We start from the raw sequence: 18299 nt of genomic DNA on the forward strand, positions 1-18299 counted from the left end.
CCTTACATTATTCACATATGAGAGCGATGAAGAAAATGATGCAACAATACAGAGTGGGGCATGTCGAGGGAGATGAGGAAAGAGAAGAGAAGAGCTGTTTATTATTATTGTTATTAAAGTTATATGTTTTGAGTTTTTGGTGTTAACAGTTGCCAAGCAACAACTTAATGCATTAACATGGGGAAAAGAAGGAACTATCCATTTTATAACAGTAGTTGCTTCCTCCTTTATTAAATATGTTATAGTGTTACATAATGTGAAGCTGTTTTGCACTTATGCAGTATTTATTTGTGAATAACTTTATCTTTTGGTTTGCATCCATCAAGCAGTGTCGCTAAGTAAAACTAAAACTGAAAACATTAAAAAGAGTTTTCATTAACTAAAATAAAGCTAGAACAACATGTAAATATTAGATGAAAAACTTGAATTTAAAATAAAATGAAATAAAAAATAAAGCTACATAGAAGTGTGTGTGCGTGCGTGCGTGCGTGCGTGCGTGCGTGCGTGCGTGTGTGTGTAATAATTGTATACATTATAAATGTCTAAATATTTCTTAAGAATGTAAAAAATATAGAATTGATTAACAATGTATATAAAATATATAATGTGTTATATATATATATATATATATATATATATATATATATATATATATATATATATATATATATATATATATATATATATATATATATTAGAGGTGGGCATAGATTAATTTTTTTAATCTAGATTAAAATGGCTCATTTGAATTCTGCCGAAGGCATTCAGAATATGTGTGCTACCCAAATAATGACTATAAAAGTAAGTCTTTGAGAACGGGTTTCTCAAGCCAGGTGGCGCATTAGACCAGGGGCTCATCTCCTGTTTCCAAAATGCATCACAAACTGCTTGAGAAAGCTGTTCTACTCATAGACTGTAAAAGGTTACTACTGTACTGTTACCGTCCGTAGGCAACATTAGGTAGGCCTATGTTATTATCAACTACTATAGGCTATCAATTAGGGATGGGCGATATGGCCTAAAATCTATATTGTGATATACATTGCAGCCTCTTGCGATAACGATATACAGTATATTATAATAAAACCATTTCAGAACAGATTACACAGACCCATGCTAAACAACTGCTAAATGTATTTTTTTTTAAAGGGTGTATGTAGTTTTGAGAACATATATTGTGCAAAACTGTAAGTATACAACATAATTTTGCAGATAAATACAATTTAAGTACACTAGCTGCAGAGACTTAAGTAGGTCTAATGTTTATTATGGCTTGGAGCTTATGAAACCCCAAATTTAAAATTAGAATATTGTCTAACTGATGTCTTTTCAGTTAAAAAGAAACACAACAACGATTCTTAAAATCGAGATTATGTGCTACACCACTAAGATATATTGGAATGGGAATAATACGCGCGCGCTGGTATTCAGTGATATCATGTTTCGTTTTGAATTTGAGGTGGTCGAACGGATTAGTCGTGTGTTAACTTACCGAACTGTTACCCCACACACTCTGTATATAGTTTGCTGCTGCTCGTCGGACGGCTTAAACCCGAACCAAGTCCAAATAATGGATGTTGCACCGATCTTTTTCACCAGCTTTCACTTTCAGCCGTGTTTACTTAAGATGACGACGAATATGCGTTGCAGCCGGGTTTACCTCGCGGCCGCGGGTAGATTGCGTCATCATAGCTTGTGTAGAGCCATCTCCCAACCCAACTTGGAGAATAGATTAACGGCGATATTTTTTTTATCGCGCGATAAGAGTCTCGCGTTAACGCAGCACGTTAACGCCGATAACGGCCCACCACTAATATATATATATATATATATATATATATACACACAGACATTTCATAACAGTTTGGTCATACTGATGACTCATTCTGATGCTCGTCCTTGTGTAAAACTGTAGTTTCATGGTGTCTCTGCGTTCCTAAATGAAGAAGAAAACCTTGTTCCTATTTTTCCGGTGTCCTGCCGCACGAACAGGGCACCACGCATCAATAATTTATGAAAGGGTTGAGGGTTGGCACGCTGTGACTGCTGTTTGAGCTCCCGCTGTCTTGCAGAGAAATCACACACAACATGTCACTGGTTTGTTCTCTCCTACCTTAAATAAACATCACTCTCAAAGCTTATGAATTTATCACGATGCCCCAAAGGCAAGGAAATGTACCTTTTAGCAAACACCACACAATGGCCATGCACACACAGACAAGGCCTTAACAAGAAGAATGTGCCTGGATTGCTTATTGTGAAGGAAAATATATTTTTCTTAGGGTCATGGTGATAATAATCATGTATCGAAATGTATCGCGATTCATTCAATTGTTATTTATGTGCATTCATATCACAGCCACTTTTCCATGAAGCTCCTGGCTGGATAAAAATGAAACAAACCACACAAGAGAGACTTCACATATTCAAACACACTGATTTTTCAATCGCAGTCCAGTTATGATATCGTGATGGATCACAAGTTGCTGAATCACAAGACATTTAATGAATTTAATTAAATATACTTTATTGTCCTATTTCAGGGTAATTTGTCTTGAACTTAACATGGCCAGAACACAACTTTGGACTTGCATAACAAAATACATACCAACAGAGAGAGTTGTAAGCAACACATAAATATATTAAAAACCTACAGTATACCTAAATCTCAGATTTCTATTCAGAATTTTATTCAATAATTGTGTTGGCACAAAATAGATTTTGTAAATCCTAAATCGTCTCCCTGAGGATAGCATGTTAAACTTCTCATTTAAAATGTTTCATCAGCAACAAATGTAACTCAAGTATAAGTCGTTTCTTCTCCCACTTTCTCATTTTTCGAGCAGTATTTATTAGTCATGCAAGTTTCGATTTTGATTGTACAGTCAGGTGTCCATGCTGTAATACCGTATATTATCAAACTCTCAAAAACAGACTTATAAAACAGAAACAAAATCTTCTGGTTTACCCCAAATACTTCTAACCTTCACAAAAAAAGTGAAGCCTCTTGCAGTCTAGAACTCAGACTGTTGATGTGAGAAGACCAACGTAATTTGTTTTATACATAAACACCCACATATTTACAGTATACAAATATGTATCATAATTTGTATGTTATGCTTGTGAAGTTGGCGATACTTAGCCCTACTCAGATCATTGTCATGTTACTTTGCAGCTTGTTTTTATCGGTCACCAGAATCCTTTAAAGTCATGTGTGAATAATGTTTCATTGAAGCTGCTCTCTGTGTCTCTGTGTAGAGCATTTGTTCTGTGTTCAGGAATGCTCTTTAAGGGTCTCTGGAGAAACCTGTTGGGCGAAAACAACTGCAAAAAGCCCTCAAAAGCCCTCAGCCCTCAAACTCAACTGATATAAAACTCTCAGTGATGTTGCCATGGTTACTACTTCTCTCATGTCTAATTTTATATTTTTCCCATCTTGCTCCATTTATTTATTTATTTATTTAACTTCGCCTTTCCCTCACTTGTTACTGTAAATGCTGTCTGGAAAGTTTGTTTGCTTTTTGTTTGAAGATGTCTTATTTTTCTCGAGTACGCTGTATTGCATTGAGTGGAAAAACATTGTCGGTGTGAATGTTTTATTTCTGTAATATAACATTTCCAAGTAAAAAAGATATTCAAAGCAAAAAAGTAGGACATGATTTGATTTTATCTATCGGGAATTGAGGGTTTGTGGAAAGTGTGCACTGAAGTAGAGTCAGCCCTTGAACCAGCCTAAGCTGGTTTGCTGGTCTTTGATGGTCTCCCATCCATCTCCCAGAACATCAGAAAACCAGCGTTGATGGGCTTGGAGACCAGTTTAAACCTAAGACCAGCAAACCATCTTAAGCTGGAAACATTACTTGTTATTTTGAGAACTTGGGCATGCTTTCCTGTACAGATAGCTCAAACAGTTGACCATGATGATAGCTACGCTACGGTCATGGGTTCAGTTCCGAGGGAATGCATGAACTGATTATTATTATTATTATTATTATTATTATATTTTAAATGTATACGCTCAATGCATAGACTGTAAAGTGAAAGTGAAAGTGACGGCCAAGTATGGTAACCCATTCTTGGAATTTGACCTCTGCATTTAACCCATCCAAGTTAATGCACACACATTAGGAGCAGAGTAGTGAGTAGTTAACACACACAGCAAACGTGGATACACACACCCAGAGCAGCGGGCAGCCTTTGTGTGGCGCCCGGGGAGCGATTAGGGGTTAGGGGTTAGTGCCTTGCTCATGGGCACCTCAGTCATTTCCCACCAGTTCTGGAATCGAACCAGCAACCTTTGGGTCACCAGATCAACTCCCTAACCACTAGGCCATGACTGCCCCAAGTAATCGAATTCATCAAAAAAGATGAAGTGTCTCTACTTCCTTCCACTGTAGTAAAATTAAGCCAACATGTTCCAGAACTGGCTGTTGACATCTCGTGCCAATGATGTAATTTGGACATTGTGTAATTGGATTTTCTAAGTTTGAGTCACGTCCCATTCGATTACTTGGATAGGGCAGGGTTCATGACCTATACTGCAGCCAGCCACCAATGTTTTGACTTCATTTTATTAGGACGTGTGTGCCACACTTGGCCCAATGCAATTCAAGTCTCTTTGGGTTAGGCCTGTCACAATAACGATTATCTTGATCAAAATAATTGGTTTTTAGCCAATCATACTAAACATATGAGTGTATGGAGGTAGAGATAGAGAGCATGAAACAAGCATGAAACACTCACAATAAAATCAGAAACATGCATTCAATACCTTTTTTGATTTTATATGACTTTTTTTTGTGTCACTGTTAACGTTTATCTACTGCCATCCTTAAGAGAGATCACAGAAAGCTTATCGTGCCGATAACTTCCTGCCGTGGTGCAGGCTATCGATCGGTTATCAGCCAGTCTCAATCAATTCAGCACGATGTGGATATTCATATCAGAAGATGCCACAAGGCACGGCAAGATAATGCATCACCCAAATGCCATTTTCAGCCATTTTTGTATGATGCATCATGATAATACCATTGAAGTGGTGTCTTTTTCTCTCCTGTCATTTAGGCGGCAATTGGTGACCTTCAAGGCTTAACGCGTACCCTGTCTTTCCCACCGTTGTAATTGCCTCAATATCTCCTTTGTCCCTGGAAAATTAAACCCTGTTCTTTCTGCTTTTGCTGCTTATTAGCCCCCTGCAGTGTGGATGAATAAATCAATGACTAAAGCAGGGCAGGTCTAATGGGGAGTGTAAGCATGTCAATGAAAGAGAGGTTCGATGTTAGCCAGCCCCTGACCACGGGACGCTCTGCGAGAGGCCTTGGGGGTCTGAGTAAAATAGCCACGGCGCTGCATCCACTCCACAGAAAATGTAATTTAATCTTCCACCATGCGGTCCACATGACCTTGTTGACGAGAGAGAGGGGTGAGCTTCTCTCCTATGGGGTCTTCTTCAGAGAGCTCATGTACTTGTACTCTGGATCCGGGGTGGACATCAAGGGCTTATCCTAGAGTCACGATGGGGGGGGGGGGGATTTCTAGTATCTAGTGCACTTTAGAACTATTAATAGACAATTGGCCAATAGTATTTGTGTTTTTTGATTGTTACATGTCATGTTGTATGTAATATAGCTGTGTGTGAATGTAAAAGGTCTAAAGACCAATACAGTTATTGTCTCCCAAAAGACAAATTTTCTGTAACATACCAATTTAACAATGTAACAAATGTGTATATTGCCAATGGTCTTCATTGACTGCCTGCGAACAATTTCTTTTTCTATTTTATTACACTGTAGTTGTAGAAAGTTGCTGTTTTCTGCACTGCAAAAGCAAATTCTCTTTGTATACACTTCCAAAGGATGAGGATGTGAAGACTCAGGTTAATATTACCATAGCGATACCACAGCATAAACTTTAGTTGTGTTTGGAGTGGATGATTTGGTCCATCAGTGAAAGCATGAAATGGGTTTGGATATGTGTTTGTAGTTAAGTGTAATGTATTCGAATTTTCAATACTTTGTGTGTTCGCATCATGTAGCTTTGTACTCCTCTGATAGTAGCAAATGATGATGAACATGATTGATGATATTTGTGAAAATAATGTGTGTCTATTTTTGCTAGTCTCAATAAAATGACTTCATTGGCAATGAGATGACGCTGACTTTGGTAAGGTGATGGAAGACTATGAGGCATTGTGGCCTGAGAGAAAGTTGGTATCTCTCATTCCTAATCCCATCCCCGAGCGGTATACACAGAGCCTGATGAAACAGAAACGAGGGTCAGGTCTCTCACTAGGTATCCTGGTTAGTGAAGCAGAACATTCAGTTTTTCTGCACAGTATCTCAAAGCTGAGGGCTTTCACACTTAGGGCTGCTGAAATGGGTCAGGGTTTTACTAGGCCAGCATATCGACACTGACCCTGACACTTTAGGTGAAGACAGACCTCCTAGCTGATGTATTTGACCTTTAAACTCTAACTCCTTAATATATTTAGAATGCATTAGTTCTGATTACTGAAACTGAGGAATAAGGGCTGGGAAAGACTTGCTTGACTCTGTGGGTTGTTGGTGTATGCTCTGGGCTAATAATGTGAACATGTTGGGGTCAATCTGTGGTATGGCATTCTGTGAACTGGAAGGTTGATTCACAAAACTTAATACTAATTTGCAAGGCATTTAGTCTCACAGAGCCATGCTTATGATTATTGACATAAACTCTGGTCTGGACTGTAGCTCAATCTGCCCTCAGGGGCTGTTTAACTGATTTCTACAATAATTGTTTTTGTTTTTTAAACGTAATGTTTAGTGGTGGGTAAATCTGAAACTGACTGAACAAAAACTTGGCAGCTCAAATAATCGTGCAGCACTCTGTTAAAATTAGAATGGCATACACTAAATATATTGGTTGAAAATGCTTAGATGTGTTCAGAATTCAGGCAACTTTCCTGTTGCTGAAAAAGTAAAGGATGGCCCTAGAAGCGCCAAGGCCATGGGTTCAATTCCCAGAGAATGCATAAACTGAAAATTGAAAATCACAATGAATAATAATAATAATAATAATAATATTGTTATATATATATATATATATATATATATATATATATATATATATATATATATATATATGCAAAGTGCTTGAATGTCATGGTTGTGAATTATAAATTGGCCTGAAAATGAGAATATAAGGACTGAGAATACTGTTTTCCAATGTGGTTCCCATTGATTTACTGTAGAGTGACTGCAGAATAGTTGACTGTTAATTGTGAATTCAATTGCCGTCCCTATTGATAATGCAATAGATTAGTATGTTTAATGTGAAATCTTCACATTTAGGACTTTCAAGTCCAGTAGAAGAACTCTAGAACACCCGATCAATGCTGTTATTTAAAGAGAAATTTTGTCATTTAGTACTTAATATAACCAATCAAGTAATGTTGCTGAAGAAAAATTATTCACACTCTCCAACACACATCCTCCTTTTCCTGATGGGAAATCACCAAACATCTGGTATTTACTCTTCACCTCTCCAAAGTCCACTATACTCAAGTACATTTTGTCTTTCAAACCTCATATGGAGTCTTGCTTAGACTCTTGGACATCATATCCAAAGGCAACATATGTGCCCTTAACCTGACCTTGCCATTTTTGCATATTCAGCCTGCTCTCCTGCATCTGAAAGGTCATTATAGCATTGCATTAGCTTGCTGTAGGAGCCACTACAGGGCCTTTGATACCCTCCGTACAGCCAGGGGACCCCAAGGTTGCCTGAGAATCCTTGTATCCATCAATCAAATGCTCAGATGGATCTTGAGCACGCACACTGAAGAAGGATCTACAAATGTCAAGGTGCTGCTTCCATCTGTTATGAAACATGGCTCGTTCAGCCGGAAAATTATGTAATTGTTTGTGAGGGTGTGTGTCAGTGTATGATTTTACACCCTGGGGATGTGGTCTCAAGGAGCTGGCCTACCTGACCTGAACACAGAACTACAAAGCTTTGCTTTTGTGGCAAGAGCTGCTTTGAAGTCATTTAACAATGTTCAAGCCGACCAGAAGTATATGAGTAATTTCACAAGATGAGTAATTGACAAAAAATATTTAGCAAGCCATTCTGGACATGTTCGTCTTTATCTTCACACTGCATTTGTTAGTATTCTGGCTGTTTAAATGTGAATAAGCTAAGTGTTGTTCTTTAAAGGTGAAGTGTAAACTTTTTGGACCACTAGCATCAGCAAAAAAAAAAAAAAAAAAAAAAAAAAAAAATATATATATATATATATATATATATGTGTGTGTTTTATATATCATTTTTATGTCATTTTGTCATTGGTTGGATATACTGATAGCCCCACCCCCAAAGCCACGCCATTGGCTGATTTAGTGTTACTATGTCAGGCTGGTCGAGCAGATCAAACAAAAGAAGGCACATTTTTGGAAGCACCACAGTATTTACTTTTCTTGCTAATCAAGCTACGAAATTGCATGCTTACAGTAGTCTCTTCATATTAAAGACCTATGGAAATCAAAATGAGAGTTTTGTGGCTTTAGTCCATGTCTTTTAGCTTTGAGGTCATCTGTATGCTAGTGTGCTCCTAAACGTTGGCTTTTAACAAATATAAAATTCAGTTTTAGCAGATGTGTGCATTTTAAAGCCTTTGACTTCCAGGAAAATGGAACAAAATATTGATGACTCATTCTGCACTATAGAGATTTGTGTCCAATAAAAAAATATCTCTTGAATGTAAATGCCCCACCCCTTGCAACCATCCAGCAAGTAATAAATCATGGCTGTGATGTAACTAAAGTCCATTGGCTATTTTAAATAGGACAGGCCTTTAAATATGTCACACCCAAAGTTTGTGTTTTTTAAGCAGAGATACAAAATGATAAAGTTGACAAAAAGCATCTCGAAAGATCCCTATGGGCCCTATTTTAACGATCTAAGCGCATGGTCTAAAGCGCACGGGGCAAGTTCACTTAGGGCGAGTCCGAATACACTTTTGCTAGTTTAACGACGGGAAAAATGGTCGGCGCTCCCAGCGCATGGTCTAAAAGGGTTGTCCCTATTCTCATAATGAGTAATGGGTGTGTTTTGGGATTTACGTGTGTTAAACCAATCAGAGTCTCATCTCCCATTCCCTTTAAATGCCAGTTGTGCTCGCGTCATGGCAGATTTGCTATTTACATGATGGAATTTGATAGTGGAAAGAACGAACTCGTCTCCAGAGCGCAAACGGATCTGCTCGTGCGTGAGGTAAAAGTGTGCAAGCAGACCATCTACGGGACATTTCACCATATCTTTATGTGCACAATAATAATCTTTTACATTGCAATCCTTTTATTTTTAATATCTGGCATGTTTGTGTGCTGCTGTGCGTCCCTGTGTGTTTAATAAGCAGAGTGTACGCGCGTTGTGGACCCGCCTATAGGCGCATATTACTAACGCTCTTTAAACAAAACAAATAAATAAATAATTTTGTCATTGACTTTAGACCAGGTTTCAGTTGGTCAATGGCGCAGTCTATTTCTGTTGCCTCAAAATAGCAACGCACCAACAATGTGCCAGAACACACCTCGTTTTCAGACCAGCATGCCCATGGGCGCTCAAATGGGCGCAAATGCATTTGCTATTTAAACAAATTGAAAATGATAACTGCGTCGGACTGAAACTAGCAAAAAACACTTGCGTCGCGCTTGGTGCTGCATTGCGCCGGGTGTAAGATAGTGCCCCATGTCTGCACTGTCTTTCATTACTGTTTCAGTTTCATCTCAGAACCTATTATTTCCAGACATGCTCCTTACACAGTGTTTGCCTGACCTTCTATGTCTTTCCCACCTTCTTTCAAGCTTCTGTTCTCAGAGGCGGTTTAGTGTTTGATTTCTTTGTGCTAGTGAGGGATGCTCTTCTGTTTTTACTGACAGCTGCTCACTGGTGTACATAATGAACAAATAATATTCAAAAAGTACTTTTATATAAGTAATCGAGTACCTGAAAATGTATCCAGGTGGTATAGTCATCACAGGAATAAAGTACACATATATGTTTGAGAAATGGTGGCTGTGTTCATATTGGCCATAATTATAATTTTGCTTTGACGGTTCTCATTCATTTTTGTCAGTGACCTGTATATATGATGTTTAAACAAACAGCTGCCTTAAAAAGAGCTGAATGAATTATTTTGGTGCTATTTCCCAATGCATGGACACATTACACTGTACTTGTATATTATTTATATATTGTGTAATGTACATTTATGAATTTATCCTACATTTATCCTCCAGGGACTTTGGGCCTCTTGAATTGTTCTCACATTTCTCAGCATTAAAGTTGGCGCTGGAAGGTGCAAAACTAATGTCCTAACGCAGCTCTGTTTTGCCTAAATGAATCATATCCCCCAATATCAATTAAGTGTTATTTTGCCATCTCTGGTTCTGTTGGATTTTTTTTATTGATTTTTTTTAATGAATGAACAGTGTTGTTTTATTTTGGTGTGACAGATTTGACTCCAATCAGAAATGTATCAAATCCAGGACCACATACAGTATGAAAGTAAAGCAAATCGGATTTGAAAGGATTTGTTCACATGATTCAGGGAGGGGAACACAATCAGATTAGTGTCACATGTATACAAACATTCAGATATGGTCCGTCTGCTCCCTGCAGTTTAAAATAGCCAGTGGCAAAAAAAAAAAAAAAATAATAATAATCTCACAAAGTAAATCAATAACTAAATAAGCAAACGCATGATCTGATAAGCATTTTCCAAAAATATGAGACACGAGAGAAGCGATAAGCACTTGTGAAATGGAGTGCGACTCGTTTCTTTGTGCCAATTCATCTATTTATTTATTTCTTGGTAGAATAATTTGTTTGTGCCATTTTGTTCATGTAAACCCTTTATTCCAGCCATGTCATAATAAGCTTGAGTCAGGAAGCTCTTGTCATATGAAAGATATATCCACTTTAAACCCTCATGTTTTCATCTGCCTTGTCTGAAGGCCCCTCTCCAGAGCCAATTCGTAGCTCCATTTAACTCGCTTCACTGCTGGTGACTGATTCCAGCACACCTCATACACTGAGATAATGTGCTTTTGGGATGCATCGGAATATTCATAACATCCCAACAGATGCTAGACTAGACAAATGCGTTTTATCTTTATATATTAAACTTTTGATGCTCTATCAAAGGTAAACTCGAAATAAGCATGAAAGGCTGCGTCCTCAGCAAAATGTGTCAAATACATGATAAAGAAAAGGAAAAATGCTCTCATTTAAAAAGGAAAAATCTCTTTTAAAACACATATACCAAGTCCTTAGAAATATATTCTTGGCATTGATGTTCGTTTCATAAGGTTCAATGTTTTAATTATCGTGTAAGTGTCAAGTTATCTTAATCGTTACTTACAAGCAATCAGATCATTACCACATGACACAAGCTGATTGAGCTCTGCTGGTCCTGATCCGGTTTCTATATGATATCATTGTTGTGGGTTTTAAACATGGATAAGCTGTGAAGTGTTTTTATTTTATTTTAATTTGTCGAAGAAATAAATATTATAAAAAATTTTTTAAAGATGCTTTTAATTAAGCTTTTTTTTTTTCATTTTTTTTTTTTTTCATTGTGATATCAGGACCTTTGTATCACCTTGACATTTTTAATAATAATAATAATAATTCGTTACATTTATATATACATTTTTGACTTCATACCCAACACAATTATCAAAATGAATTTTAAAGGGGTGATGAACTGAGAAATCTAATTTTCCTTGAGCTTTTGACATATAAGAGCGAGGTCATCATTCTATAAGAATATCCTGTAAGTTTCAGAACTGAAAGCTTCCTTGTCAGTCCAATAAAAGCTATTATTGACACCAGGCACAGCGAACGAAGTGGGGGGTCTATGACGTCAAAGGGTATCAAACACCACCTCCGCAGAAGAAGATCAACGCCTACTTCAACACTGCCTATTTAGCCCCGCCCACTGATTTGTGCATTAAATAAAAGTCATTATAATATGCAAAACTGTTATCCAATCATAGCAGTGGGCGTTTACTTCCAAGTCTTCAATGCGGCAAGCCCATAAAAAAAAAGCTAGGCTCAAAACCAGGGTAGAAAATAGCCTATTACTTATTCATTTTGATGTTTTTGAATGTAAAAACCAAGCGAACGTCATAAGTTGACCTCAGACAACAATATATATATATATATATATATATATATATATATATATATATATATATATATATATATACATACAAAAAAAGCCAGTTCATGACCCCTTTAACTCAATAATTAAAGACATACTTTCATAGAAGAGGTGTGTTCAAGTCATTCTGTGTGTGAATTTGCATTCTTATGTATTTTGAATCAATAGATAAAAAATTATCAAACATAAAAAATTTTTTTTTAAAAAGGGCGCCATGTGCCACATCCTGTTGAACAAAAACTCAAAGACATGTAAATGTCACAGTGGGAAACTAGCGATGCGTGTTTGTGTGTGTCTGTGTGTGTGTGCACGCAAATGAAAGTGTGGGAGATTAGTTGAGAGGCTAAACCCTCCACAGAAGAGTCATCAGTCTTTTCGGTACATCCGTCAGGGATTTCAGACATCGGAGAAAAGTATGCGTGTCCGTTTTGTGTCTTTTTGAATAGGATTGCGACCTTCACAGAGAGAACACGCAGCCCTGAAATGATTTACAAGTCTGCTCTGAGTGGGAAGGAGGAGAGGAAGGGTGAGACAGAATGACAAAAAGGCAGAAAGGAGGGAGAAAGTCAGAGATTTCCACCTATTGATCCAGGTGGGAGTGTACGGAAACCCGAAGGCCCTCCAAATGAAGCACGTCCCACCGCAGCCAACTGTATGCCAGTAATGTGACCCACTAACCACATGTAATTAAGACAAAGGGACCGGTGCCAGAGGGGTGGGCCGACTGAATGAGAAGTGAGTGGTGGCTCAGGAGAGGCTGAATTAGGGCTCGCAAACGCAGCTGAGGATAAAGGCTGGCGTGAGGAGCTCTGGCAGACGGGAATCAAGACCGAAGGGGCTGATTTATAGGAAAACTTTCCGCTTCATTAATGCTGTCAGAGAGCTTAAATGGCCCGATATGTGACACGACCGTTGCTCTTCATCTCACTCTGTTTCTCCTGTCTTGGTTTTTCTGTTGTCGTTCCATTTGTTTATGACACTCTGCAGAGCAGATTAAAGAGGATTAGTGATGTAAATCTGTTAATGAATCTAATATTCAAATAACATTGTGTTGCCCTTCTTGCATTCTCTCTTTCAGAACTCTCTTTCTCTTTTGTTTTATCAACACATACTGTTTCACACAAAGCAAATTATTGTAGTATTTAGGGCTGTGACGACTAATTGATAATAAGCGATAATGAAAATAATCAACTTTACTTTGTGCATGGAAAATCCTCATCAGTTATCGGTGCACTTCCTTAAAATAAAGCAATGAACATACAGTTATTGAATATGAATAGTATACATCTAAATATTTGCAAGTGCGGCCATGTTTTTTTTCACTAAATCCATCTACCATTGCTGGGAGATTTTCATTTTAGCACAAACAGCACATTTCTTCTGTTTACACTGTGTAAATAACATGCAATGCTATTTGCACTTAGTGTAAACAAGATGCCTTTATTTCTATTTTCTGTATATGGTGCAAACAGAATTGAACACTATTACAGTCATTGTAAATGGCAGTTTCTAAATGTAAATAGCCACTTCATTTGATCAAAACCTGAAATAAGCAACATACTGTAAGGAGTGGCATTTTTTTTATAAACAGTTATTTAAAAATAAATAATAAAATATCTTAGTGTAGTAAAATCTATCTATCTATCTATCTATCTATCTATCTATCTATCTATCTATCTATCTATCTATCTATCTATCTATCTATCTATCTGTCTGTCTGTCTGTCTGTCTGTCTATAATAATTTATTTTATATTGTGCATTTCTTGCAAACTCAAGGTCACTTTACAATATTATACAAATAAACATTACAACAGACTGAGATAGCATAACAAGAATCAGATCATAAAATCAGGGGTCAGGGAAACAAGAAGCAAAAAATATATTTTAAGGTGTTTTTTGAAATCGTGTAATGATGAAAGGTCGAGAATATAATTCCAAAAAACGATTACTTTTCAGCTGCTTTCAAACTGTGAAAAGTTTTGTATTTTATCACATTACAATGCTACTTTTATAGTTCAAACCATTTTGCCAGAATTGTATAGCCTTAGACTATACAATATATTCAAATAGTTTGAAGCCAAGTAATGGGCAAAAATAAACTGATGATCTGATTTAATATTATATTTGACTGATTAATTGTTTGAAGTTGTTGATCACTCATCTATACGTCTTTCTTCCCCCGCAGGACAAATGACATAGGATGAACACTGCTGGTCATCTCTGTCTGTCTGTGCTGTCATCCCTTTTTGCACTGGCCTGGGCTGTGGAGCCGCTGGGTCAGGCTGCCCCCTGCTCCTCTCTGGTGGCTGGGGTTTTATACGGCTCCTTTTCGCTCAGGGACCTCTTTCCCAGCCCGTCGGCTCTGGCATCCGGATGCTCCTGGACTGTGGAGAACCCTGACCCCACCAAGTACTCGCTCTATTTCCGCTTCAATCGCCATGCCGGCGCCTGTTTAGCTTTTTCCCCGCTGGTGTTGCCCCTGGACCACTACCTCTCAAACCAGACCTGTGGCCCCCCAGACCAGCCCACCTTCCCCTCGGACCCTGAGGCCGTTGAGCTCTGCATGGTCCCAGGACCCCACACCTTCCTGCAATTTGATAAGAACTTTGTGCAGCTGTGTTTGACCGCACACCCCAGCAGAGACAGCGACAGCGAAGATGGGATGTCCGAGGGCCAGACCCCCTTGTCGGCGGAAACTCTGGACTTCCGGCTCGTAGAGGTTCTGCTCATTAATAATGAGAATTCGAGTCAGTTTACATGTGGAGTCCTGTGCCGGTGGTTCGAGGAATGCTTGCACGTCGGCTCAGGCTGGGATGCCGAGAGCTGCAGTATTTCCCAGACGGGTTGCGTGTGTCCCAACACGGCCCCTCCGGTGTCCCTGCTGCCCACTGCACCCCACAACCACTCCTTAGACCCCAGCGCGAGCGTGTTGCAATCCCCACCCGACGACTGTTGTGTAACACAACTGCATTCAAAGAACGGCATCGCTATAGCACCGAGAGACGTCCGGCAAGGTAAGCCAGGCTTATTTTTGACCTGCTGCTGGCTGTTCCTTTTACAGCCCGTTTCATTAAAATCAATTAAGCTGCTTTACAAGCTACTTTGTTTGATTGGGTAACCATGGGCTCGTTTTGGATCACAAACAAAGTGTTTCACTTTCAGCTTGATTTGATTTAGAGAGCTCATTTTATATTTCAATTATTTGCCTCTAATTACAAAAGGGAAAGTAACTTTAAAGCATTTGGAACTGCCTCCAATGAGGATAATTGTTTGTGATAAAATGGTAATCACTGACTCCCCTTGGCTGCACTGTTTGGTCCTGCTGATATAGGGTGAGGACCGGGGAGGCATGTGTGCTACTTTCTCTTACACTCTGTGTCCTTACTGGCTGTGACTCGATAAGCTTCTATAGTGACAAGTACTTTGTCTGTAGACACTGGCAAAATCATAACCAGTCAGAACATTTTGGTGTTTATTATACAAGGGATTCTGATTCTTGGATTTGATTGACTGCGCAGTGTTCCTTGAGTGCTGGCATTTTGTACAGCACTGGGACTGTTTGAATCAATCTGCTTGTCTGTATATTTTAGTAATGGAGTTTTTTCAGTGTCTCTTTCTGCAAGTTATATTGTTACCCCAGTAGGTGGAGAGAAATTACTGTGTTTTACCGAGTCATTGAAATCACCAATTCATTTAAAACCACTGATCCTTTCAGGGATGAACGATTCATTGAATCACTAAACTGAATAAAACTACTGTTGCTGAATTCGGAATCGCATGGGCTACTACCACACGATTCTCAGTATTTCTGCCATATAAAGGTAATGTAGAAGTAGTAAGAATAGCATGCTAGTATGTGGTTTGTTTATAAGTGAAGGCTTTATGAGTGACTCGTTGAATCAATTCATTATAAAAACACAGATTCATCCAGGAACGCCACAATGGTGTGTTGTTTGGTGGTTTGCGAGGGTTCAGGGTTCGTTTTGGATTATTTGTTGGAGAATGGACAAAGTAAGACATGTTGTGTCTATAATCCTCGATATTAACTTGTTTATTGAGCTCTTGTTTTAAAGCACAAATGTTCAGTAGGCTATGTATGCAGTAGGTATAGTAACATAGTATCACGCCAGGTGGCCACATATAAATTTGCATATATATCGCAAATCTGTCACTTGTCACTTTCGCTGGCGTCGTCTTGTGTTTTTGATATGTGACGCATTATTAGCTTTGGATTTGTGGGTGAGGATTGAAGTAGAGGACAGTTCATTGCAGGGAGTGTGGGCCTTGTCAATTCATTAAAAAATAATAACAAATAATAATTATAAAACAGACAGGTTATCTGACCCATGCAGGTGATCAACGTCATTCATAGATTTCATTCTCAAAATGTTGCATATAGACACATTCTCTCTATTCCTGTGTTCCGATTGAGAGAAATAGAGAGGGAGAGTGTGTATTGGTGCCTAAAAAGAAGCTACTAGAATGGGAAAGTGAGAATGAGAGGACGTGTATGAGCGTGCGTGCTTCAGTCGGGCTTTTCCTGGCTCGCTCTAGTGCCTCTCAGCTAAAGCCACACTGAGTTCTCTCCTCCCTTGAGTCAGCATGCTGATTGGCTGTGCCAGACAGAAGGACACTGCCAATGTGCCTGTCACAGAGATGCAGGCTTCTCCTGTGCCCGCATTAAACAGCCTTCTCCTCAAAGCTGACATTACTGACACCAGCCAATTTCAAGCATGGAGAGTTCTTCTCTGGAAAGATGTTGACAGTATTTTTAGGTGAATATTGGGTTTTTAAAAAAAATTTTTTTACCATAATTAGGCCACCCTGGAATAGAGGATATGTAGCTTCCCGCACAGTTATTTCAAATGATTCAAAATCATAAAAAAATTAAATAAATGCAGAACATCACAGCACACAGGCATATACAGTATGTCTCCTAACTACTAAATAATGTAATAATATATACACGTATAATAATTAGATCCACTAGGATTCTGCATGTTTGTTAAATTTATTTTTGTAAGGGGAAATCTATGGAAGCTTGTTTCCGCCACGGAATAAATTAGGACTTTATAACTCGCAATTGCGAGTTTATATCTCAGAATTCTAAGAAAAAAGTCAGAATTGTGACATAAACTCGAAATAAAGTTTGAATTGCAAGATATAAACTTGCAAAAGTTATAATTGTGAGATAAAGTCACAAATTTATTTTTCTTTTTTATTCTGTGGCGGAAACAACCTTCCATAGAAATCTGAAAATTTGTGGAATAGAATGGAGTGGACTTTTTTTTCCCTCATTAAAGTTTCATTTGTAATGAATTGCTTTTGAAAATATGATTACAATACTATATACTCACATGAAATCAAGACTGTATGTGTGTCATATCTATCACCTAATAAAAGCTTTTTATTTTTACATGGAGCAGGTCTTCTCATGGTAGCCACATGACCACTGACCAGCCAAATACTCATTTTACTTTACCTTAGTAACCAATCTAATGTTGAAGGAGTTACTAGAGCAAGTGTACCAACAAGTGGACCAATATTCTTGTTGTGAATATTCAAAAATATAGAATATTCACATTCACATATCTTTTTTAAAACCGTTCCACTTCCACCATTCCAGAATTCACTTGTTGTATGTGTATAATTTTGTGAAAGACAAAATTGGGCCTTCATATGTTGAACTGCAATTAAATCATTTTGTTTAAATGGGAGATGAAAACCCACCACAGACAAAATTTGTTTTGGTGAACTGTCACCATCCCTTGGTGTGCAAATTATTTAATTACAGGCATGTTATCCGAAAGCTAATATGGACTAATTATTTAATTGTCTTCAGGCTTAGGTATTTCTAGCTCATCTCTAGATCAGAGAAGACAATCCCTATGCTCAAAGCCCATGTGAACATGGAGCTTCTTTCTCCTGTGTGTAAGCCTAAATACCAAGTGGCGCAGCCTCGAGATGGGGTTGACAAAGGCGGATAAAATCCACACACTGTTACAGCATATCATATGTTTTTTATGCTGGGGTTGTAGCTAATATAGGATAATTGGTGTGGTTGTATGTGTGTGATGTTGATCTAGTTTCATG

General features: G+C 38.1%; 1 protein-coding gene across 1 annotated transcript in view; it reads left to right on the forward strand.

Annotated features, from left to right (window-relative positions):
- Positions 1 to 18299, forward strand: part of adgrb2 (adhesion G protein-coupled receptor B2) — a 331945-nt gene that overhangs the window by 68466 nt on the left and 245180 nt on the right. Inside the window, 1 exon segment of the mRNA XM_082187020.1 lies at positions 14392 to 15220. Within this exon segment, the coding sequence (XP_082043146.1) occupies positions 14407 to 15220 (814 nt within the window). The 5' untranslated portion in view covers positions 14392 to 14406.

This window comes from Leuciscus leuciscus, assembly GCF_965113295.1.
Source record: "Leuciscus leuciscus genome assembly, chromosome: 12".
NCBI lineage: Eukaryota > Metazoa > Chordata > Actinopteri > Cypriniformes > Leuciscidae > Leuciscus > Leuciscus leuciscus.